The following is a 25,019-nucleotide window of genomic DNA, read 5'->3' as shown; positions in this document are numbered from 1 at the left end:
CTTCTGAGCCCTGCCGTGCGCCCAAACAGTGGTTTATGACCACATATGAGGTATCGGTGTACTCAGGAGAAATTGCCCAACAAATTTTAGGATACATTTTATCCTGTTACCCATGTGAAAATGAAAAAACTGATGCTAAAAGAAAATTTTGGTTGGAAAAATTAAAATGTCCATTTTTTCATTCCATGTTGCTTTAGTTCCTGTGAAGCACCTGAAGGGTTAATAATCTTCTTGAATGTAGGTTTGAGTAGCTTAAGGGGTTCAGTTTTTAGAATGGTGACACTTTTGGGTATTTTCTGCCATATAGACCCCTCAAAGTGACTTCAAATGTGAGGTGGTCCCTAAAAAAAATGGTTTTGTAAATTTTGTTGTAAAAATGAGAAATTGCTGGTCAACTTTTAACCCTTAACTTCCTAACGAAAAAAAATGTTTCCAAAATTGTGCTGATGTAAAGTAGACATGTGGGAAATGTTATTTATTAACTATTTTGTGTCTCATAACTCTCTGGTTTAACAGAATAAAAATTCAAAATTTGAAAATTGCAAAATTTTCAAAATTTTCGCCAAATTTCCATTTTTTCCACAAATAAACGCAAAAATTATCGACCTAAATTTACCACTAACATGAAGCCCAATATGTCACTAAAAAACAATCTCAGAATCGCTAGGATGAGTTGAAGCGTTCCTGTTATTACCTCATAAAGGGACATTGGTCAGAATTGCAAAAAATCGCCAGGTCATTAAGGTCAAAATAGGCTGGGTCATGAAGGGGTTAAGGATCTTGCAAAGAGGTGTAAATCCTTGATAGCCGTAAATGTATTAAAATTAGATTTTGGAGAAAAGGAAAGTCCCCTACTTGATAATGACAGGTCACTGTGGGATAGGACATGAGTGCTCAGGTTTATTACCTTGTTGTTATTCTTTTGTTGTTTCCGTTCTGGGGATGCAAATTGCATGCGCTTATGTGGATGAAATCCCGTATCCCTCAGTCTCTTGGATCTCGGTCCAGACCGTGTCGTCATAGAGGGAACAGCCCACTCTGAAGAATCACTCACGGTCGAGAGAGAACTCTCAGAACATGCACCCATCAATCGGGAGGTTTGAGAATTAGATTTTCTCCAAAAATATATATTTTTGGTTGCAAAGTCCTTAGTGTCCCTTTGTAATTTCAAAGCTTGTCTATCATGTATTTTTTGAACACAAGTGTCCAAATTTTTATCAATACGAGATTCGTAACCAGTAATCTTGTCAACAGGGCATTTAGCTTTAAAATTACGTTTAGCATCGTCCAAAGATTTATCAAGACTCAAGATCATCTTGGAATTATGATCCACCAATAGCTTCATGAAGGTGGAGGAGCATGAATTGCATGCTTACTCCCAACGAGAAACAAATTAATTATCATCAATAGGAAAAGTGGGACTAACCCGCACTCTCAGACCCCTAGGGATCAATTTGCACGAAATTTACTTTTCCAGGAAGGCCCAATTCCACCACTACCTGGTTCGTTTTATTAGCAATCTTTCAATCTCTAGGGCCTGGTCCTCAATAGTCTGGTCCACTGCTGGCTGAGGATCAGCCCCACTGGTTCCAAATACTCCATCATCCACTAACTTCATTTACCTCCATATTCCCATTCAGTTTAGGGTTGGTAGACATCTCCTCCACCGTCGCAAGTCAACTCCAACTGTCACTCTCAACTACCAACTTCCAATCAAATTGCTCTGGCTGCACAGGTGGCACTAGTCATGTGACTAATAACTGACCAGTAGCATTCCTCCATATTCTATATAGGCATACAGCGCTGCTGAAACGTTTGGATACCCCTGATCATGCAATGGTTTTCCTTGTTCTTAATGCAATGCGCGCATTTTAGATTCATATTAAGGGCAGAAAAACCACAAAGGACCACTCCTGAAAACAAACAGTAAAGAAACATGTGTAAAGCAATCTAGAATATTAGTTAAAACTTAGATTCCTCAAAGTCCCCCCTTTTACTTTGATGACAGCGTTTAATTCCTTTGGTATTCTTTCCAGCAGCTTCATCAGGTAGTCACCTGGAATGGTTTCCAATGAACAAGTATGCCTCATCAAGATTTCATTTGTGGAATCACTGGCTTTCAGAAAGTGTTTTTGACCATTGGTTGTTGTTTTACTCAACTAAGAAAAATAACAGTCCATCATTACTTGAAGAGATGAACGTCAGCCAGTCTGGAAAATTGCTAAAACCTTGAGGATACCTCAAGTGTAGTCATGAAAACCAACAATCAGTATGATGAAATTGTCTCATATGAGGACAGCCCCAAGAAAGGAAGACCAAGAATTACCTCTGCTACAGATGAAAAGTTATTCAGAGTTACCATTGTCAGAAACTGCAAACTGACAAGACCTCAGATTACAGCCCTCATAAATAATGCCCAGTCATGAAGTACAAGACACATTTCAACATCAACTATCCAGAAGTAGAACTTTATGGTCAAATACTGGGGACTGCAAACAAGTGGTATTGAGGACCAGAAGTAGATGAGACTTGTTCGAGCTAAGCAACACAAGGATTGGACATTAGATCAATGGAAGTCTGTACTCTGGTGTGAGTAAAAATGTTTTTGAGATGCAAAAAGAAAAGTTGATAGTTTCTACATGTGTGGTTCACATGTGAAGCATGGAGGAGGTGATGTGATGGTGTACGAGCACTTTGCTGGTGACACTGTTGGTGATTTATTCCTTACTCAAAGCACAGCTACCCAGCATGGCTACCACGGCATTCTGCAATTATATTCCATCCCATCTGATTACAGCACTGACTTAAAACACACCTCCAGGCTATGTAGGGGCTACCTGACCAAGAAGAGGAGGAATGGACTGCTAAATCAGCTGATATGGCCTCTAAAATCAGCAGACTTCAACCCAATTGAGATGGTTTAGGATTAGTCAAACTGCATAGGAAAACCAGGGAACACTTAAGTGTTCAGCATCTCTGGGAACTCCTTCAAGAATGTTTGAAGCCATTCGACCTTATGACGTTGCTTGCTAAGTTGTGTAAAGCTGTTAGCGTAAAAGGCAGGTACATCGAAAAATCTAAGGCTTCTTGCAAACTCTTGCTTGTTTCATATCTGTTTCTTTGCTCCTTGTTTCCATAAGTGTTCCTTTGTGGTTTGGCAACCTTCAATATTAATCTTACCAATAAGAACAAGGAAAACCATTGCATGAACAGCAGTGACCAAACATTTCTCTGTTACTGTATGTATTATCATTTTTATATATGGGATATATTGAATACATGTCATACACCATTCAACTTCTCCTTTTTATGATCCTGATTTTTGGTTTCTATAAACTCCAATTGACTTTTCTTTTTCATGTCACTTTAGATACTTGAGAAACTCTTAGAGATTTGCTGTATACTGTATAATGGGTGATTCTCCCCCATTTCTAGTGGCAATGATAAAAAACAGGAATATTATGTTTAGTTTGTGAGAAATATCTGGCAGCATTCTGAATGCCAAGTGGTGACTATCAGTGAATGGATAGTACACACATTAAAAATATTTTTAATGTAAAAGATTATATATATATATATATATATATATATATATATATATTTCTGTAAGCTCGTATTGCGCATAATTCTAATCAAAACTTGTGTAACTAAATTGCACCCACACTAATCTGATGACATCTTGAACATTTACAAAATAATGTCCAAACATCATAAGTCAGTGGCACTTCACATAATCAATAAACAAAACTCTGGTTGGAATTATTATTTTGAATGTATGTGTATATATGCATCAATCTATTATCTCTTAGTAAATAAACATGATGTCGACTGTGCAAGCAACAATTCTGCTGCCTATCAGAATTCCCATGGAATTATAACAAAGAAAAATGCTCAACACACCACAATGTATATTATGTATATTAGCATGTGCACATATAAAATATCCCAGTTTTCCCATATTGATAGAATACACATGAATTCCCCTATATCTAATACCAAACTGTGAGGAGGGAGTATAGACATGGCTATAAATGTCATAATGAAAAAACCTGCAATGGGAAAAGAGGTAAGAACCACGAGTGTCAGGAGTGGTGTCTCCACACCCTGACGCACGTTTCACTGCAGGCTTCTTCCGGTTAGGTATTATATATATTGACATGCATATGTATTCTATCAATTTGGGAAAATTGGGATATTTCTTATGTGCACACTCTATAATTTACTTAATATACATTGTGGTGTGTTGAATATTATTCTTTGTTTTAGTTCCTTGGGAATTCTGATAGGCAGCGGCATTGTTGTTTGCGCAGCTGACATTGTGTTTCTTTGCTGAGAGATGATAGATTGATACCTTCAGGTGCATGTATATACATTCAAAATAGGAATTTTCCTTGTGTGATGCTGGTATGTCAGTTTACACTATGTAATTAATATTTTATTTTTTTTTACCACTTTCTTTCCATTGGTAGATGACAGGTAACAAATATGGTAATATAATACTACTACTATTAGTCAGGATTTTGTAGTGTCTCCTCCATGAAGTACTCTGCTTTTTTATTTTTGTTTCTGATTTTGTTTCTGATTTTATTATAATTAATAAAGATCTGATTTTATTATAATGGATCTCTTCATTACTCTGGAAGATAATTCCAGACAGAGTTTTGGTTTAGTGACATCTTGAACATTGCACAGTTAGAGAAGTATTGATTAATGTAGCCTCATGTTTAGTGATGTTTCTGGTGTTTGCACCGCCCGATGAGTGGAGTGAATTTGTAGGTTTTTATGTTAGTTTTTAAAATGATGACACAAGCAAAACGTAGTCAATTTTCATTTTAATGATTTTTTTTTTCCTTCTTTTCTCTTAGCTTTTTCAAAGAGGCCTACCCTTTTTTATTTTTCTGTTGACATAGCCATATGACGGCTGTAGTTTTGGTAGATACCATCTACTTTTCCATAAAATGTGCTAAAAAATGGTAAAACAAATCCAAATTAGGCGAAATGTTGAAAATAACCGCAATTCTGCTAATGTTTTTTGGGTTTCGTTTTTATGGCATTCGTTGTGCTCTAAAAATGACCTTACACTTTGATGCTTTAAGGCCAAATAATTATATAATAACGTTAATGTAAAGTATGTTTATCTTGGTGTTAAAATCAGCTGTTTCCCCCCCTTGTAGCCGAACGACCCCCAAAACATCAGACTAAAGTCAGCCGAACCAGCTTGGTGGGATTGAATGATAGGGTGTATGGAGGCCTCCTGAATTTCTTCCAATGGATGATGTTGAGGTAGAGGTGGATCTGGCTCGGGAAACTTCCAACAGCTGAGCCTTTTATTCTCCGGGAGGTAATCTGCCACCAGAGGAGTCTGGCAGCGACTCTCTCATAGAGAATACTGGAGCGTTGCCAGGCTTTACTGTGTGTTAGCAAGTCAGGATAGCTGTCAATCAAATGATTGTTCGCCTGCATCTATCTAATGTGTATGGGGGCTTAGTTAACATTTACAGTAATAGATGCTATATATGTCTGTAACCAGCACAATCTGTACTATTTTATGGATATTTTCCTATGACTCTCATTCTATTCCCTGGTGCCATACATTACTTTACCAATATTGTACTCAAGGTAGATGAGAAAACCTGCCACAATTTTTATATCTAGTTTAGAAATGCAGAAGTGCTCATTGTCGCCTACAGCATATTGCTCATCTCTGAAATATAATGAAATATTTACAATTTTTCTCTAGTAGATGATGGTTTAGCAAGTTCATCTCAAGATGGGAACCTTGGGGCTTGTATGTTCCGTGACACACACGGCCTAATGACGTTAACTGTAGCAAAGCATTAACACTGGAGTAATGTCATGATTTACAAGGGAAGAGGAAGATGTAACTATTAATAAATTGCAACCCTAACAGCAGATTGTGTATGTTATATTGCTACAGCCATCGGATTGACCTCTGCCTCTTATAGCCCGATTACCTCCTGTTCTTGTAGTTGTACCTCTTGTATGTATCACCCAGGACTCAGGTGAAGAGAAATAAACAGTAAAGACATTGTTTAGTAAGAATAATAAAAAAAATGGCGAATTATTGGATTTTTCTACTGACGTGTACACAATGAGACACATTCATGTGTTAATTATGCCTGCAATAAAAGTTCTTCACATCAACAAATCCATAAATCTCATAGAACAGTGCTCCATGCTGTTGTACCTATTAGTTGTACCCATGCGCTTTCTGCTTAAAAATACCACAGCTTTGGGATTTTGAGGGTACAAACCCAAAACCAAACTTCACAGTTTCTGGTTATTTAAGGTTAAGTGCATAGTAACTATTACTTGTGTATGAAGAAAATGTGGAAATTGTCATTGGTTCCTCAGCAATTTCCATATCTCTTTGGTTTTCAGACTAGGAGCTCACGTCACTCCCAAAGCTCCCAGCCCGGCCTTGCAGATCAAGCAGCCAAATTATCCTTTGCTTCGGCTGAATCCCTGGAGACCATGTCTGAAGCAGAGTTGCCACTTGGTTTTAACAGGATGAACCGTTTTAGGCAAAGCTTACCGCTATCTCGATCCACCAGCCAAACCAAACTACGCTCACCAGGTCCGTAAATTATACCTGTGCTCCTTATAATGTTACTAACCTTGGGTGGAGGTTGTGTGCAAGTCTACCTCATTGTAGATTTAATGCAGTGAATATCACTCTGCTTCCAGGTGTCTTGTTCCTGCAGTATGGTGATGAGACAAGACGGGTGCACATTACTCATGAGATCACCAGCATGGACACATTACATGCTCTGATAGTGCACATGTTCCAGCAGAAGCTCACCATGGGAATGCTGAAATCACATAACACGGCTATACTAATCAAAGACGAGTCCCGGAACGTCTTCTATGAATTAGAAGATGTCAGGTATGGATCAGGTGTGGCTATAAACAAAGAAGTGATCATTTGGTAAGAGGCTGTCTAAGAATTGAATGATGCCACAGTGCGATGTCCAGTGGAAATTAGAAGTGGGTGAATACATGTTTGTATCTTCCATAAGAGCAGAATATATCTTAAAGAAAAGCTTTTAGCCATTTAATGATGTCTGAGCCATGGACAACGTGAAACATGAAGTCCAGACAGGCACCCTTATTACATAAAGCTAAGTTTTATGCTAAATTTCAAAAGCCTGACTGTCACTTCCAAACAGAAAGACAAATGTGAACAGGTGCCAGCTAAGAGAGCCACTCTATATGCAACTAACAAATTAAAGCAGCACTCGAAAACGCTGTAGTATGCAAATATTGAATATACTAGATGGAGGCCCGATGCTATTGCATCGGAAGGGTGGTAATGTTATGACTGGGGCAGGCTTTGTAGCATTGAGAATCACTCCCCCTATGTGCTCACCCATCTATCCACTCTCTCTTTCCCCATGTGCTGACTTCTCCTGTCTGTGCTCTCTTCTTGACCTGTCTACCCAATGTGCTATCCCCTTTGTCTGCTGTCTCGCTCCTTCCTGGACTGTGTTCTCCCCTCATATGCTGTCCCGTTTGAGTTGTCTCCCCCCTGTGCTCTGTCTCTCTCACCCCTGTGTCTGACCGTGTACAGAACATACCACAGCTCCTGTGCAGGGGAGGAAGCAAAAGATAGTACTGACATTACAGCAGCAGATCGTAGAGGATACATTTAGTGAGGTAAAATATTCTTTAAAAACAGTCAGTGAAATATTTTACCTCACAAAATGAATCCTCTGTGATCCCCTGCTGTAATGTCAGTATTGTCTTTTGCTTCCTCCCCTGCCCAGGATATGTGGTATGCTCCGTACATACGGAATTCGCGCAAGCGCAGTGAGATGTGTTCCGCTGATGGTACGGCGCAAGAGGCTGCATGATTGTGAATGTGAGAGTGTGAATGTGAGAGTGTGAATGTGAGAGCGTGATTGTATGAGTGTGAGTCTGAGTGAGATTGTGAGAGTGTGAGTCTGAGTGTGTGTGAGAGTGAGTGTATGAGTGTGAGTCTGAGTATGTGTGAGTGTGTGACTGTGAGTGTATGAGTGTGTGTGAATGTGATTGTGAGTGTGAAAGTGTGAATGTGAGAGTGTGAATGTGAGTGTGACTGTCAGTGTGAGAGTGTGACTGTGAGAGTGTGAGTTTGTGTATGAGTGTGACTGTGAGAGTGTGAATGTGAGTCTGTGAGTGAGTGTGCGTGTGAGAGTATGTATGTGTGTGGTGCGTACGGTGTATAGAGTGTGTGTGGGGGTGCGTACAGCGTATAGAGTGTGTGTGTGTGGTGTGACGGTGTTCCGCTGGTGGTAGCGCGCAATAGGTTGGTACCAGCAGCAGTTTCCATATTGAGACACCCATCACTTGGGTGACCCAATATGGCGGTCGGTGAACTTCCTCCGCTTGGAATTCTGGGATACAGTGACATCTGGACAGAACAGGAAATGAAAACATTACAAGACAATTATATAAATAGATATGCTTCAACAGTAATGCTGTTCGAATTTCCTACATTCAATGTTTGCATACTATAGCGTCTAGAGTGCAGCTTTAATTTAAGTTTTACTCTAAATCACTGCTGCATTTAATATAAAATATAGATTACAGAGGTATTTAATATAGATTAGATTAAAGGGGTATTCTCATCTCCTACATTTGTGACATATCTACTGTCTATGCAATAAATGTATAGTAGATGCGGTTCCCAATAAATACACTTGCCTCTATTCAAGGACGGGACATTGATGCCTACCACTGTCAGTGCAGAGGTGGTCTATTTTCATAGAGAGAGAAACCTGTCAATTGAGCCAGGTTGGGATAAGCTGGAAGGAGCCACCAACAGGACTCTTTTTCCCATGTCTGGCCTCATTTTTCAAGCTGTGTTTTCTTGGTAATGCTGCAATGTTCCAGAGTAAAAAAAATAGCTCTCTGTAATGAGGAAACATTTCTGGATTTTTTTGACACCGGACTGTCAGGTTCCCTTTCAAAGAGGTTATCACATAAACAACATATATCATCTATCCATAGGATGGATGATATTAGTCTGATTGCTGGGGCTTCGGATGCTCCAAGCCTTATGATCCTGAGAACATAACAGGGTACCCAAAGTTTTCTGTGTGAATGAAGCACTAGTGAGGACGTGTGATTATTGCTCCTGTGCATAGGTGGCAAGTGCTGTTTTTGGGACAACCCCTTGAAAGGTACATAGATACATCACCAAATCTGCAGCTCCTTGTGGATTTGCTTTAAATATTGCAGGCCTTTTATTTCTGTGAGAACAGTGTCATATTTAATTTTCTCTGTGGTGACATTGAATTCTTGCTGCCTGGTTCCACCACAGTTTACAGTGGGGATTTAAACAGATGGAAACCCTCATTTTATGGTCTGGGAAACGAGCTAAAGGGTTATCAAAGCAAAAAAACTTAAATAGATTCCATATACCATAATAATTTTTATTATGGAGCACCAACATATTCCGCATCCCTATGCAATCAGAGGGTGTTCAAACTGTATCAGACATTACATAGTAATAAATTATTAAAAGATTCAAACAAGAGGAATGAGAGCACTGATTGAAAGCTGGCCATCCATAAGGAAGTAGTGATAAGAGGTAAAAGTGTTGATTTTATACAAGTGTCCAGACATTTTTTATTTAAAAAAATAGGGAAGTACACATAAATTTTGCAGAGCAATTGTATTAGGTTGCGTAGAGTGTAGGCTTATACTATTTAAATTATCAAGTTTTGAGGAGAAATGTTTGAAGGGGTTGAGAGTGTGAGTAAGATTAAGGAATGTTGGAGTCCTGCTCATAAACTTGTTTGGGGTCACATTTAAAACGGTGGATATTGGGAATTAGTCTGGTAGTCTGAGATACCACTTTCAAGAGAACTGGTGCAGCCTAAGAAAAGTCTTGTAAATGGTAGAGGGAAGTTTAGATTACAGAGGACGTTAGTTCTAGATCATTGGTAGTAATTGAGCAACCATTGTAGTGACTGGCACAGAGTGGAGGCATCGGTGTAGAGGCTGGACAGAAATCTGAACCTAGCTTCTGCAGTCAGTATGGAGAGGAGAGGAATACGTTTAGAGAATGGAAGACCGGTAAAGTGATGTCTACTAGAATGCAACAAGAGTCCAGGCTGTTTTCACAGGAAGTCAAGAACAGATTTTTCAGATGTTTTTCTGAAGTGCAGATGGAATGGATGTACAACAGATTAAAAATAGATTATAATGGACAAATCTGAATCAAACTTAACCCCAAGACAGCAGGCATGCTGCCTAAGAGTTTGCATAGTTCCAAATAAAGAAATTAAAATGTCAAGTTTAGATAGGGAAATAGATTGCAGAAATGCAAGAAGTTAAGTTTTTGACAGATTCAGTATAGAGATAAATGTTATTGAGCCTCAGACATTTAGATTGGATCCTAATTGAAATAAACAGAATGTGGACTGAGGACTTTATCAGGTACAGATTCTACTGCAAAGACTGAAGAACAGCAAAATAAATGTGCCATGTAGTCAGTGACCAAGAAATTCATGAATTCACAGACTATAGCTACATATATATATATATATATATATATATACATACATACATACATATGTGTGTATATATATATATATTATACACTGTGTATATGTGTGTATATATATATATATATATATATATAAAAGTAAAAAAATAGGCAGCACTCAAACTAAATGTGAAAAAAAAGTGGATACTTTACTGATCCTCAAGTGGCAACGTTTCAACGGTGACCCGTCTTTATCAAGCCTTTTTTTGATTTATATATATATATATATATATATATATATATATATATACACATACACACATACACACAGCAGTAGTGGAATTTCTTCTGGATGATCAGTTTGATTTTATTACCTAACATCTTATCTGTCTTTCTTTCTTTTCTCAGAGACATTCAGGATAGAAGTATTATAAAGATCTACCGGAAAGAGCCCATTTATTCCTCGTTTCCTGCTCCTCATATCACCAACGGGGACGTGAGAGTAAGCGGAAAAGACCGCTGGTCAGACTGCTGTCACCGGCTTTGGCTGGGTCTGGGCTGGGGGCTGGAAGTAGGTGGCAGCGATTGCTCCCAGCCCAGAAGCATGTGTGTCCTTGTGTGGAATGGGAGCCGTGCATGTGCATGACTGTTGTTTGTCTGTACAACCAGATTGCTTCTCTGTGTGGAATTAAAGATGACGTGTACTGTATACTGTTAGGTGAGGTTTGTTGTTTAGCACTATACTATAAATGGCTATTACTTGTTTCTGTATTACCGAATGTATTATGAAACTGTCATCAAAAAGAGGGTTTTCCACAACATTTGAGAATATCCATAGGCAATGCCAGTTAGATCTGGTTGGAGTAGGACCAATAGCGGAAACCCTTTACTAATTGCTAAAGCAATGGACTGACAGCTCTCTATTTATTTATTTTGCTCATTTGGTCTATTCGACTGATCTGGTCTTGTGAATAAAGTCTGGCTAATCTAACCTAGAGCTTAAAGGGTATCGTGATCAGAAGAAAGTCATGGATTCTTTGTTTTAGTGACCACCACGGATCATCAAATTGCATTGTTTTGCATGGGAATTTTAATTACATGGGTAACAATATCAGCAATCTGCTTGTTCCATATATTTTCCACCATATTTGAATTGGATCGGAAACATTCGTTATGCTGAGTAATATGTGCGAGCGCTACCCCTCCATTATAAGAAATCATTACCTATGTTCTAGCTCATGTTTATTCTAGTTGTTTCAGACATGGAATAAAAAGCAGTTATGGCGGGTAAGTTGTGTTTAAGCTCAAGACTTGCAGTGTACTTACATTAAGTAAGTCTGCCTTTTGCTCTCCAAAGTAATTTCTGCATCCGGTATATGGCACTGTGTATACAGCAAGTAATAGGAGTCTCACTCTGCATACATTAGCAGTCACTTTCTTGAGATGTTTGTCTGTGCTGATGAGTCATCTTGGAGAGCTATCCTGTCGCTCTCTTCCCCCATGTTCCTATTCCTATCGGTGGAGACTGTAGGTGTGATCCTGCATACAAATGTCTGCAGCTTCTTCACTTCACAGGGATTTCCCATCTTCTGCTTAATGCGCATTTCATTAGTGTCAGGGGTACAGGAGACAGATAGGTGGCAGGTAATGTGCTTCTGATTTGAATTAATTAATGTGTGGTGAGAATAACAACAGCAGGCTGTGTACAGAGTGATTTATGGAAATAGATCTAGACATGTATCGCAGAGCGGGCCTTTTTGAGGATTCTTCTCTTCCTAGCCTGGCCTGTAATAAATGCTGCTGTGTATACGTATATGAGAGTTTATTTCACGCAGCCATTTATAATTTTACCACTCCGGTACTTTTTCCCCTATCTGTTAGCTACCAGTAATGTGTGTGCACTATGTGCATTAAAATACTACCAGTTGCTGTCTTCTGCTGTTTCCAGCATGGCTCCAGTCCTCTTCTATGTCATGTGACCACAGTTGTGATTAGCAGGGTTACTCAGCATTTTTCGGTGGGCCAGAAGTCACTTTTTTTAATATAGCAATATGAGACTCAGAATGAGGCTTTTGTAGACTTACATTGAGAAAGGAAGTAATGGTCGGCGATGTGAGCCAGCAAGAAAAAGAAGCAGTTACATGATGTGAAGAGGACAAGAGTACTGTTGGAAACGGCAGAAGACGGTGAGACGGTAAGTATTTTACTATAGTCTCTGAACATACAATAGTTGTCACGGCTGCGGCGGCAGCCGCCGCCGTTCCAGCAGCGGCGGAGCCCGCCGCTGCCAGCACTCACCCGTCCTCCCCCCATCGCGCTGGTTCCGCCGCCTCCTCACTCCCGTCCTCCTGGCGCCGGCGGGCCATGTGCACTTGCTCTAGGGCGCGGGCGCGCGCTCTGAGGGTTCCTTAACCCTGCAGCGCCCGCCCAGAGCTGTGAGGCCACCAATGAGAGCTGTGCACAGGCTATATCAGGCTTCTCCAAGATGGTGGAGACGCCTGATTATCATGTGCCTTGCCTGCGGTGTTCTGGCCGGGTTGCAGGAGCCTTCCTGTAACCTTCCTCCTATTCCTGCCTTGTTTCAGTCTGGTGCTCGCTCCCAGTTCTGTACTCCAGTGTCCTGTCCTGTACTCTGTTTCTCCATCCTGTACTCCAGTGTCCTGTCCTGTACTCTGTTTCTCCGTCCTGTACTCCAGTGTCCTGTCCTGTACTCTGTATCTCCGTCATGTACTCCAGTGCCCAGTTCTGTGCTCCTTATCTCCGTCCTGTACTCCAGTACCCTGTCTTGTACTCTGTGTCTCCGTCCTGTACCCCAGTGCCCAGTTCTGTGCTCCGTATCCCCGTCCTGTACTCCAGTGCCCTGTCCTGTACTCAGTGTCTTCACCCTGTACTCCAGTGCCCAGTCCTGTACTCCGTATCTCTGTCCAGTACTCCATCACCCAGTCCTGTACTCCGTGTCTCCGTTCTATACCTTGACCTGCACTTCCTACCCCGTTCTGCATTCTATCCTCAGTCCTGTACCTTTCACTCATCCGTACCTCCTGTGAGCCGCCCCTCTTGGTACCGGCTGTCGCGGTTCTGACCTCTGCGGTCCTGCCCCTAACGATCCATGTATAGGGGTCGGTCATCACCTGGCGTGCTCAGCCCAGGGGCTCCAGATCCGCGACCCAGAAGGTCCACTCTTGGACGTTGTCCGTTCCTGAACGTCACAATAGTGATACCTACTGTACGATGGGGAGAAATAAAAAACACTGGATTATAAGTTTAAGGTGAAAGGAAAAATGACAAGAGGAATTGTAAACATTATTGCGCCCCTTAACACAATAAAGCCCCCCAAGACACATTAACAATGGCTTAAAAAGTAATGATACCCCCTGAGTGCCGCCTTCAAGTTAATAATCCTACTGCCTGTGTGCCACTTTCATTCATTTGATCCTAGCGTCCTCCTTCTCCTCTTTGCGAATTTTGTGCCCAGATCCGCTGCCCTTGTCCCACCTTCACACACTCACACTACACAACTGGGTGTACAGATATACATATGATATGTATGTATGATACTATATGTCTTCATGCACAGGGATGCGAGACAATACTGTGTGCTGCAGTAATCTGTACCTGCAAATTCTGTGCCACCATACGTGTGTTTGAGAGCAAGTGTGTATATTGTAAAAGAGGTACATGGAGTTATTTTTTTCTGCGTGTAAGTTGCGATGTTGTATAATGTATGTGCTGCGGCTTCGTGTGTATGTGCATGTACGTCTGTCTCTGCTGAGTGTCTGCTTTTTTTTTTTACATCTTCCAAACTATGCTTGGCATGTGTGCAGGGCTAGATCAAAGTGTATGGAAGCATTTGGGTAGATGTTTGGGGACCCCTTTCCTAATATTATGAAGAAAATGAAATAAAGCACTAACTAAAGTATACTGTCATAAAGTGCTATATGATAGCAAGATGCAATGCTGGTGTAGTGTCCGCATAGTAGTGCCATATAATGAGCATATAATAGTGCAATTATAGTTATTATCATACAATGCCCAAATATAGTGTCACCTTATAGTGCCCACACAATATCACACATGGCACCATGTGGTAAGATCATGTGGTACCATCCACCAGACGTTCATTGAGGACACAAATAAATCATGTTAGAAAATCCCCACGACATAATTGCTATAATCTTACTCTGCATGTGTGCACATACATAGTGAAATTAATAGAAATGTGGTGACTGTGGCTGTTGGATGAATGATGTTTGCTCTGTTTCATATGTCTTGTATATATTGTATATATGTATTATATCTATTCACTGACCAGCATGAGCATATTCAATTTCGTGGTCACAATGTGCATATGTCTCTAGAATAGAATATATTGTACTGGTAGATTTTCATCCTTCATGATTTGCATGATATTTAATTCTTGTATTTAAAATATTTTAGTTGTCCTGACCATGTTCTGCAACTCTTCTTTTGCAGCGTGAAATGATGTATGGGTCCAGGGATTCTTCCCCTACTCGACGCCTCAATAGTATGTCTCCTGCTCCTCACATGGCCTCTGGGTCTCCTCCTCCAGTACTTCAGTCCTCTTCCCCAGCACGCTCCCGCATGTCTTACAGTGGTGGACGACCACCTTCCTATGCTGGAAGTCCCGTGCATCATTCGGACAGAATGTCTGGCCTTCCTCCAGCTCAAGGAGTCTCTCCTAGTCCTAGCGCTATCTTGGAGAGGCGGGATGTGAAGCCTGATGAAGATCTGACCAACAAGAATGTTGTGCTGGTGAAGAATGAAGGACTCTATTCAGATCCGTATGCAATGGTCCATGAAGGAAGACTTAGCATTACATCCACTCAGTCCCTAGCTGGACTTGGGGACCCTTTCGCATACCCAGGAGGGTTATATAAGCGTGGATCAGTGCGATCCCTGAGCACTTATTCTGCAGCTGCTCTACAGACAGATCTAGAAGATGGAATGTACAAACCTAATTCTCAGATATATGGAGACACCTATGGTCCTGGAATGGGTTTTCGTCTGCCACCGTCCTCCCCACAAAAGGTGTCAGATGGAAGAATGGTCGAAGTCAACCAGAGTCAAGGTCCCCATAGTCCTTATTCAGGGCCTTCCAGCCGCTCCTCCCCTGTTCGCCAGACATTTCGCAAGGATTCTTCTTCTTCTGTTTTTATGGACAGCCCTGTGGGTAAACAGAGGAATCCCAGCTCATCCTCAGGCAACAACGAAATATTCCCTGGGCCAGGTGAACGTCCTTTGTCTGGTTTCAGCTCTCCAGTGCCCACCAAAGAAGTTGAGACAAGGTGAGACCAATGACCTGTTACTTTTATGTATTGGTCATCCATTATCCATATGGCCAATGACAAGTTTCTGCACTTCGTCTCCAGTATTCCTATCTCAAGCTATCTTAGGCGTGTCATTAGTAAGCATGATATACCTGAGTACTATCAAAAATCTGGTTGACAGAAATTGTTAAAGGGAACCAGTCATGTTAAAAAAGGTATCTGATCTGCAGGCAGGATGTTATAGCGCAGGAGGAGATGATCAGATAATATACATTTTGTAGGAAAAAATTTAGTAAAACTTGCATTTTATTCATTGAAATCCCGTGGTGTTTGTATGTATTTTAATCCAGTGGATGGTCCTATTCAGTGATTGACAATCTTTCTTGTATGACTGCATGCAGATATAGCTGTCAATCACTAGTAGGACCACCCACTTGACTCATAAACATACAAACACCAGGGATTTTAACGAATATAATGCAAACCTATATATCATTCTTCTCAGCTTCTCCCTTCCTTTACCATGTACTGCCCATAGATTGGCCTGCATGTGCAATGTGAGAAGTTCCCTTTAAGGGGAGTAAGAGGAGCCAATATTAAGAGTATCCAGCCGACAGTAAAAATCTTCCTTCCTAGAAACTAGGGGTTAATATTGTCATTGAGACATTGGTTGGTAAAGATTTTCCAAAGTGATATGGCAATGTAGGGCACTAAACCAGAGAAAGATGTCAGCACCTAAGTCTGTATATAACAGAGGGCCAAATGTAGATATTCAGGCTGCACCAATGTAAATCCTTAAAAACATAATATAGCAATATCTGCATGGCTTCTCTGCAATCGCAAAAAGATGGATTCTGATAATTAACACATTTCAGGGTATTAATAAATCAAGATGGCTTATGCCAAGATAGCCGTCCAATAATGAGATGTTCATTGCTGAAGTCTTCTAGCGCTGCTATCTTATTCATAACTGCATCATTTATTAATTAACCTGATTAATGTGTCTACGCTGACGTTTCATCATTATTACAATTTGAGTCTCTGTAGGAGAGTTATACGTGCAAAGATCTCATTTTGGAATATAGATATTTTCATCTACAGTAGAGACGAGTTTTTGTGATTTTTTTTTTTTTACCTTTGGGTATGTGACAACGTATTTTTGTAGGCTAAAAAAAATAAAAACAAAAAGGAACATCTGCAACAACTTGCTGTGAATATGTTCCATCTTGTCACTTCTTTTAACTGCTTCAGACTTCGAAACTCATGAAGCTGCTAAAATAAGTGACCAGTCCATTCTTTTGGTGGCTTCCACTTGGAAACCGCCACTGTCTTATATATGAAATAAAGCTGCAATAATGAAGCGATATAAGTCACAGAAGACGCTATAGGAACACTGCTGTTGTTTTACTGAAACGTCTTCTTCAAAAGTGGTGCGGGTACACCGGCGTCTAAAAGACATGGGTCCCCGAATCATCATTGCCTTTGTTTCTCTTATTTGTCTGTGTTTTGCGCCTTTTTTTTTGCCTTCACCCAATTCATTATTCTATTTGCACCTTTTTTCAAGTCTATTTTATATGTACTTGCTTGTTTTATTTGTTTACACCATTGTTGGTGGACTCTAACCATTCCAGATGTTTTAACCTGGTTCATCAATTGTGAGTTTTTCAAAATTAGCAAAAAGTGGCGCCACTTCACTACAGTTCTACTCTGGTGTATTTCTGCCTTCGGCAAAATTTTGTTGCCAAAAGTCGCGAAAATAGTTCGAGAGGAAGAAAGCAAATTTTTTACTTTGTGCCAAATTCATGAAAAAAGTGCACCTTTTTGATAAATTTGGCGCTAAAAATGGCAACTAATGCCACAATACATAAAAGGAAAGTGACTTAACACCCCCCCACCATCAAATGAAGAATTAGTGCTATGGCGTGTACTTACCATTTGAATCCAAGATTTGTTGTTGAATTAAAAGTCGCGTCCACTGGATATAAAATATAGTATTAATATTCCTAGTGCTGTGTTTTGCAGGGAACGGATGGAAGCCATGGAGAAACAGATTGCTAGCCTGACGGGACTGGTCCAGAGCGCTCTCATGCAAAGTTCCCACAGCGAAAATCCCAGGTACAGAAAGGGAAGGCATTGCCATGGGATGAAAGTTGCACTGTGGCCTGTGATGGTCATACATGTACCAGACACTTATACTGTAAACCAAACAATAGGTCACCTTTTATTAGAGCCTCAGTTGGCAACCAGGTAGATCTTTGTGATCCTTGATTCCTTTGTTTAGTTATGATTATGGTGGGAATTACTATGCCATATTCTTCTTTGTTTCTGATGGCTATGTTCTGCATTAGACTTTAGAAATGTCTTTTTTTTTACAAAAATATTCAGAATTGAGAGTCCTCAGTGGTTGATACCTTTTAATGGCTAACTGAAAAGATGGTAACACATTGCAAGCTTTCGAGACTACTCAGGTCTCTTCATCAGGCATTGACTAATACAAAATCTGAAGAGTCACATATTTATGCACAACACAGCAGAAAAAATGCAATAGATAAGACAAGTGACATGAAGCAAAATTATCATTATGGGAGAGGGAGAAACATAAATATAAACATTGGACCAGTTCATAGATGAGGAGTCTGGATGTTTTATGGTCCTCTGATTGGGGTCTAGTTCTGTGTTGTGATGCCCCCACACGGTTTTAAAAGGAAATTCCTTAATTGATGTAAAAAGACATAAATCCATGCGACACATTCATTCCAGCACTGAGAGTGTCAAAGTTCGTCATAAATTTGTACTCCCAAACTCGTCTCTCTCTCTGAGAATTGAAGTAACCTTTCAATACCAGTAATTTCATATCCACGCTGCTGTGATCAGGGATACAGAAATGTTTTGCCACAGGTAGATCCATTCTTTTTTCTCTTATTGTGTGACGATGAGCATTCATCCTTGTTCTAAGCTTTTGCCCTGTCTCCCCCACATACAGACCCCCAGTTGGACATTTTTTTTTACAGATATCTGGCATTTAATTTCTTGAGTGTCCACCATATTATTAGCTAGAAGTTAACCTGAAAAGATAATAATAATAATAATAATAATAATAATAATAATAATAATCTTTATTTATATAGCGCCAACATATTCCGTTGCGCTTTACAGTTTAACAGTTTCAAAACACAAGTCATAAGTAGAGTTGAGCGATACCGTCCGATACTTCAAAGTATCGTATCGGATGGTATCGGCCGATCTTTAAAAAAAGTATCGGTATCGCCGATTCCGATACCGGAAGTCCCATTCAAGTCTATGGGACTTCCGGTATCGGAATAAGAAAAACCCTTTCCTGCCCTTGTACAGCCTCTCTGGGGTCTGTACGGGCCTTTCGGGGGGCTGTGCCGGCCTGCCAGGGGGTCTGTGCAGGCTCCGGTGGTCTGTGCCGGCCTGCCGGTGGTCTGTGCAGGCTCCGGGGGGCTGTGCCGGCCTGCCGGGGGGCTGTGCAGGCTCCGGGGGGCTGTGCCGGCCTGCCGGGGGGCTGTGCCGGCCTGCCGGGGGGCTGTGCAGGCTCCGGGGGTCTGTGCAGGCATCGTCCGATGGGACTACAAGTCCCATCGGGCGATGCCTGCTACCATGACAGTGATTGACACATTAGCCAATGATGGGACAGTAGTAGTCCCATCATCCGGCTAATGTGTTAAATGTAAAAAAAAAAAAAAAAAAAAATTACATGCTACATACATACAACATGCATACTACATACATGCTACATTCATACTAGATACTACATACATGCTACATTCATACTACATGCAACATACATACTACATATATACTACATGCATGCTACATACATACTGCATGCTACATACATACTACATATATACTACATACATACTACATGCATGCTACATGCATCATACATAACACATATATACTACATGCATGCTACATACATACTACATGCTACATACTACATATATACTACATGCATGCTACATACTACATGCTACATACATACTACATATATACTACATGCATGCTACATACATACTGCATGCTACATGCATGCTACATACATACTACATACATACTACATGCTACATACATACTACATATATACTACATACATACTACATACATACTACATGCATGCTACATACATACTACATGCATGCTACATACATACCACATACATAACACATATATACTACATGCATGCTACATACATACTACATGCTACATACATACCATATACATACTACATGCATGCTACATACATACTACATGCATGCTACATATATACTACATGCATGCTACATACATACTACATGCTACATACATACTACATATATACTACATGCATGCTACATACATACTACATGCTACATACATACTACATATATACTACATGCATGCTACATACATACTACATATATACTACATGCATGCTACATGCATGCTACATACATACCACATATATACTACATACATACAATACATTCATACAATACATACATAGACATACAGTACATATAACATAGAGTAACATACTTACCAATACTTGTCACATTGTTCCCCGAAGCCATTGTCTTTCCGGAATAAATATTAACATAACAAACCACAAAAATACTCACCCACGATCCGAAGCAGTCCACGAGTGTGTCCCACGACGATCTTGGGTAGAGAACTGCAGCATCAGATGATGCTGCCGTTCTCTACGGGCTGCAGGAATCCAATGACGGAAGGTAGGTATCCTTCCGCACTGTATTCCTCCGCCACTTAAAAAAAAAAAAGTCCCTAGTCTCACTTTATGCCATTGCTGCGTGGGAATTTCCCACACAGCAATGGCATAAAGTGAGACTAGGGACTTTTTTTTTTTTAAGTGGCGGAGGAATACAGTGCGGAAGGATACCTACCTTCCGTCATTGGATTCCTGCAGCCCGTAGAGAACGGCAGCATCATCTGATGCTGCAGTTCTCTACCCAAGATCGTCGTGGGACACACTCGTGGACTGCTTCGGATCGTGGGTGAGTATTTTTGTGGTTTGTTATGTTAATATTTATTCCGGAAAGACAATGGCTTCGGGGAACAATGTGACAAGTATTGGTAAGTATGTTACTCTATGTTATATGTACTGTATGTCTATGTATGTATTGTATGAATGTATTGTATGTATGTAGTATATATGTGGTATGTATGTAGCATGCATGTAGTATGTATGTAGCATGCATGTAGTATATATGTAGCATGTATGTAGTATGTATGTGGTATGTATGTAGCATGTAGTATGTATGTAGCATGCAGTATGTATGTAGCATGTAGTATATATGTAGTATGCATGTAGTATGTATGTAGCATGCATGTAGTATGTATGTAGTATGTATGTAGTATGTATGTAGCATGCAGTATGTATGTAGCATGTATGTAGTATGTATGTAGTATATATGTAGTATGTATGTAGCATGCATGTAGTATGTATGTAGCATGTAGTATGTATGTAGCATGCATGTAGTATGTATGTAGCATGTATGTAGTATGTATGTAGTATATATGTAGTATGTATGTAGCATTTTTTTTTTTTTTTTTTTTAACAATTAACACATTAGCCGGATGATGGGACTACTACTGTCCCATCATTGGCTAATGTGTCAATCACTGTCATGGTAGCAGGCATCGCCCGATGGGACTTGTAGTCCCATCGGACGATGCTTGCACAGACCCCCGGACATCAGCACAGCCCCCCGGCAGGCCGGCACAGCCCCCCGGCAGGCCGGTACAGACCCCCACAGGGTGCACAGACCACCGGCAGGCCGGCACAGCCCCCCGGCAGGCCGGCAGAGACCCCGGGCAGTCCACACAGCCCCCCGGCAGGCCGGCACAGCCCCCCGGCAGGCCGGCAGAGACCCCCGGAAGGCCCGAAATGACGGCGCATCATGATGCGCACACACCGCGCATCATGATGACGTCAGGCCGTCAATCAACTGAACTTCCGATTCCGATGCCGAATTCCGATATTGAAAAAATATCGGAAGTCGGTATCGGAATTCCGATACAGCAAGTATCGGCCGATACCCGATACTTGCGGTATCGGAATGCTCAACACTAGTCATAAGTAACAACGTTAACAATACAATAATTGAAGCAAAATGAGACGACCCTGCTCGTGAGATGGGCCATAATGAGGCCCTTTGTCTCATTCTTCTTCCCACTGACAGATCAGCCATTGCTGTACAATTGTTATTAGAAAAAGTCTTTTTATTGAGGGCTGATACTTAATCCTTGTTGATCGCACACCCACACACCAAGTTTTGTGAGTGAATACGGAATTATTTGTCAGATCTCTGTAAACATGGAAGACCATCATTATATAGCAGGGATTAACAGGCACCTACTGGCTACATTATTTTTTACGCATTCATTTTCTCTACTATAAACACATTAATCTGTTGTAAATTATCACTCTGGCAATTTACTTAGAGTGATTGTCATGAAGTTTTCAGATTATTGGTTGCGTGAGTGAAAAATTATTCTGTGTAAATGGGCCTTAAAGTGCACGCAGTATTACAATACATTTCTAACTAGCATCAGGAGCATTTTAATAATATACTTCACAAGAATAAAGTACTTTAGTTCTTCAGCGGAGGGTATTGTTCGTGCCAGGGTAGCCAACCATACGGTAATTCTTGGACAGTATGTACAATTTGGGCACTTTTTTCCACTGTGAGTTAAAAAAATGTGCTGCATTTGTTTTGTTTTTTAAACCATGGATTCTCTTGTGCAGATTATTCTAATATTACCATTTTATAATTGCTGCCAATGTGTGCGTATTAATATTGTAAGCCGCACTATAAGTTATCACCTATCTTATATGCATTCTGTACTGAGAACATATTGTGTTGACTGTTTCTGACCTTAGGGGATTGGATCTGTATACACACGTGGTCAAAATTGTTGGTACCCCTCGCTTAAAGACAGAAAAACCCACAATGGTCACAGAAATAACTTGAATCTGACAAAAGTAATAATAAATCAAAAATCTATGAAAATGAACAAATGATTTCAGATATTGCTTTTCGACCATGCTTCCACAGAATTAAAAAAAAAATGAAACTCATGAAATAGGCCTGGACAGAAATGATGGTACTCTTTACTTAATATTTTCTTGCACAACCTTTTGAGGCAATCACTACAATCAAACGATTTCTATAACTGTCAATGAGACTTCTGCACCCCTCGACAGGTATTTTGGCCCAATCCTCAAGAGCAAACTGCTCCAGTTGTCTCGTGTTTGAAGGTTGCCTTTTCCAGACGGCATGTTTCAGCTCTTTCCAAAGATGCTCAATAGGATTTAGGTCAGGGCTCATAGAAGGCCACTTCAGAATAGTCCAATGTTTTCCTTTTAGTCATTCTTGAGTGTTTTTAACTGTGTGTTTTAGATCATTATCTTGTTGCAAGACCTATGACCTGCGACTGAGACCAAGCTTTCTGACACTGGGCAGCACATTTCTCTCTAGAATTCCTTGATAGTCTTGAGATTTCATTGTACCCTACACAGATTCTAGACACCCTGGGCCAGATGCAGCAAAGCAGCCCTAGAACATAACAGAGCCTCCTCCATGTTTCACAGTAGGGACAGAGTTCTTTTCTTGATATGCTTCATTTTTCCGTCTGTGAACATAAAGCTTATATGCCTTGCCAAAAGTTCCATATTTGTCTCATCTGTCCACTGAACATTCTCCCAGAAGCTTTATGGCTTGTTAACATGTAGTTTGGCAAATTCCAGTCTGGCTTTTTTATGGGTTTTTTTTTTCAACAATGGTGTCCTCCTTGGTCGTCTCCCATGAAGTCCACTTTGGGTCATACAACAACGGATGGTGCAATCTGACACTGATGTTCCTTGAGCTTGAAGTTCATCTTTAATCTGTTTAGAAGTTTTTCTGGTCTCTTTTGTTAGCATTCATATTATCCGTGTCTTTGATTTGTCATCACTTTTCCTCCGGCGGCCACGTACAGGGAGGTAGGCTACAGTCCCATGGAGCTTAAATTTCCGAATAATATGTGCAACTATAGTCACAGGAACATCAAGCTGCTTGGAGATGGTCTCATAACTTTTATCTTTAACATGTTTGTCTATAATTTTCTTTCTAATCTTCTGAGACAACTCTTTCCTTCGCTTCCTCTGGTCCATGTTGAGTGTGATACACACCATGTCACCAAACAGCACAGTGATTATCTGTAGCCCTCTATACAGTCCCACTCACTGGTTCCAAGATTGTAGACACCTGTGATGCTAATTAGTGGACACACCTTGATTAACATGTCCCTTCTGTCACATTATATTCAGGGGTACCATCATTTCTGTCCAGGCCTATTTCATGAGTTTTATTTATTTATTTATTTTAAATTGTGTGGAAGCATGGTGGAAAAGCAATTTCTGACTTTCATTTGTTCATTTTCATAGATTTTTGAGTTATTATTACTTTTGTCAGATCCGAGTTATTTCTGTGACCATTGTGGGTTTTTCTGTCATTAAAGAGGGGTACCAACAATTTTGACCGTGTGTACAACCACTGTCTTATCACATATACCCCAGATTTATAAGGCTACCTTTTTTTCTAGTAATATGAGAGGTGAAAATACAGTTCCAGTGTTTTTTACATGGAGGTTGAGGAGGATCCACTTTAAAATCCACATCAAAGCATATTCAAAGGATATTTCAAGCAGTTTTTGATGTGTATTTTGAAGCAGAGCTGCATCAAAATCCACATATTATAACATATTCTTAAATGGTATGGGGTAATAAAAGAAGGAAGTGAGAAGAAGATTTAAATTTAAAACATATATATTTTTATTTTTAAATAAGTAAAATACGTGATGTAAAAGACAAAAGACAAAGGGGAACCTCCAAATGCAGGGGGAGACTGTGCCCAGCACTAGTTTATCAGCATGTTGACATATCAGTACAATATTGTAGGTATGTCTAAATTAATCCTAAGTTGATAAAAAGGAATATAAATAAACAAGCAAAATAGCTAAAGTGCACAGTGCAAGTATATAGGAGCAAGTACAGAGAATAAATGAAGTACAAAAAATATATCTGGGTGCCCTTAAAGAAATAAACGAGGCGGTTATATTATGTCACCAGTAGTGCAAGACAATGTTTGCTATTCAATACTGGGGAGTGAGCTCAGCACTAAACAATTGATATACCACCATGATAATGTGGGAGAAGGGAAAAGGCATAG

General features: G+C 40.2%; 1 protein-coding gene across 15 annotated transcripts in view; it reads left to right on the top strand.

The window, feature by feature from the left end:
* Positions 1-25,019, top strand: part of SRCIN1 (SRC kinase signaling inhibitor 1) — a 673,416-nt gene that overhangs the window by 580,156 nt on the left and 68,241 nt on the right. For 11 of the 15 annotated variants that reach the window (XM_073572495.1, XM_073572494.1, XM_073572500.1 and 8 more), the window contains 5 exons: positions 6,403-6,598; positions 6,709-6,907; positions 10,904-11,066; positions 14,969-15,801; positions 17,806-17,898. In XM_073572495.1, coding sequence (XP_073428596.1) covers positions 6,403-6,598; positions 6,709-6,907; positions 10,904-11,066; positions 14,969-15,801; positions 17,806-17,898 — 1,484 coding nt within the window. The remainder of the gene's footprint in view (positions 1-6,402; positions 6,599-6,708; positions 6,908-10,903; positions 11,067-14,968; positions 15,802-17,805; positions 17,899-25,019) is intronic. The other 4 variants (XM_073572493.1, XM_073572504.1, XM_073572505.1 and 1 more) reach the window with 1 other exon arrangement.

Source organism: Dendrobates tinctorius, unplaced genomic scaffold (assembly GCF_039654945.1).
Source record: "Dendrobates tinctorius isolate UK_male_01 unplaced genomic scaffold, ASM3965494v1 ptg000032l, whole genome shotgun sequence".
NCBI lineage: Eukaryota > Metazoa > Chordata > Amphibia > Anura > Dendrobatidae > Dendrobates > Dendrobates tinctorius.
The sequence above is the reverse complement of the archived record's forward strand: the minus strand, read 5'-3'. Positions and strand labels throughout refer to the sequence as shown.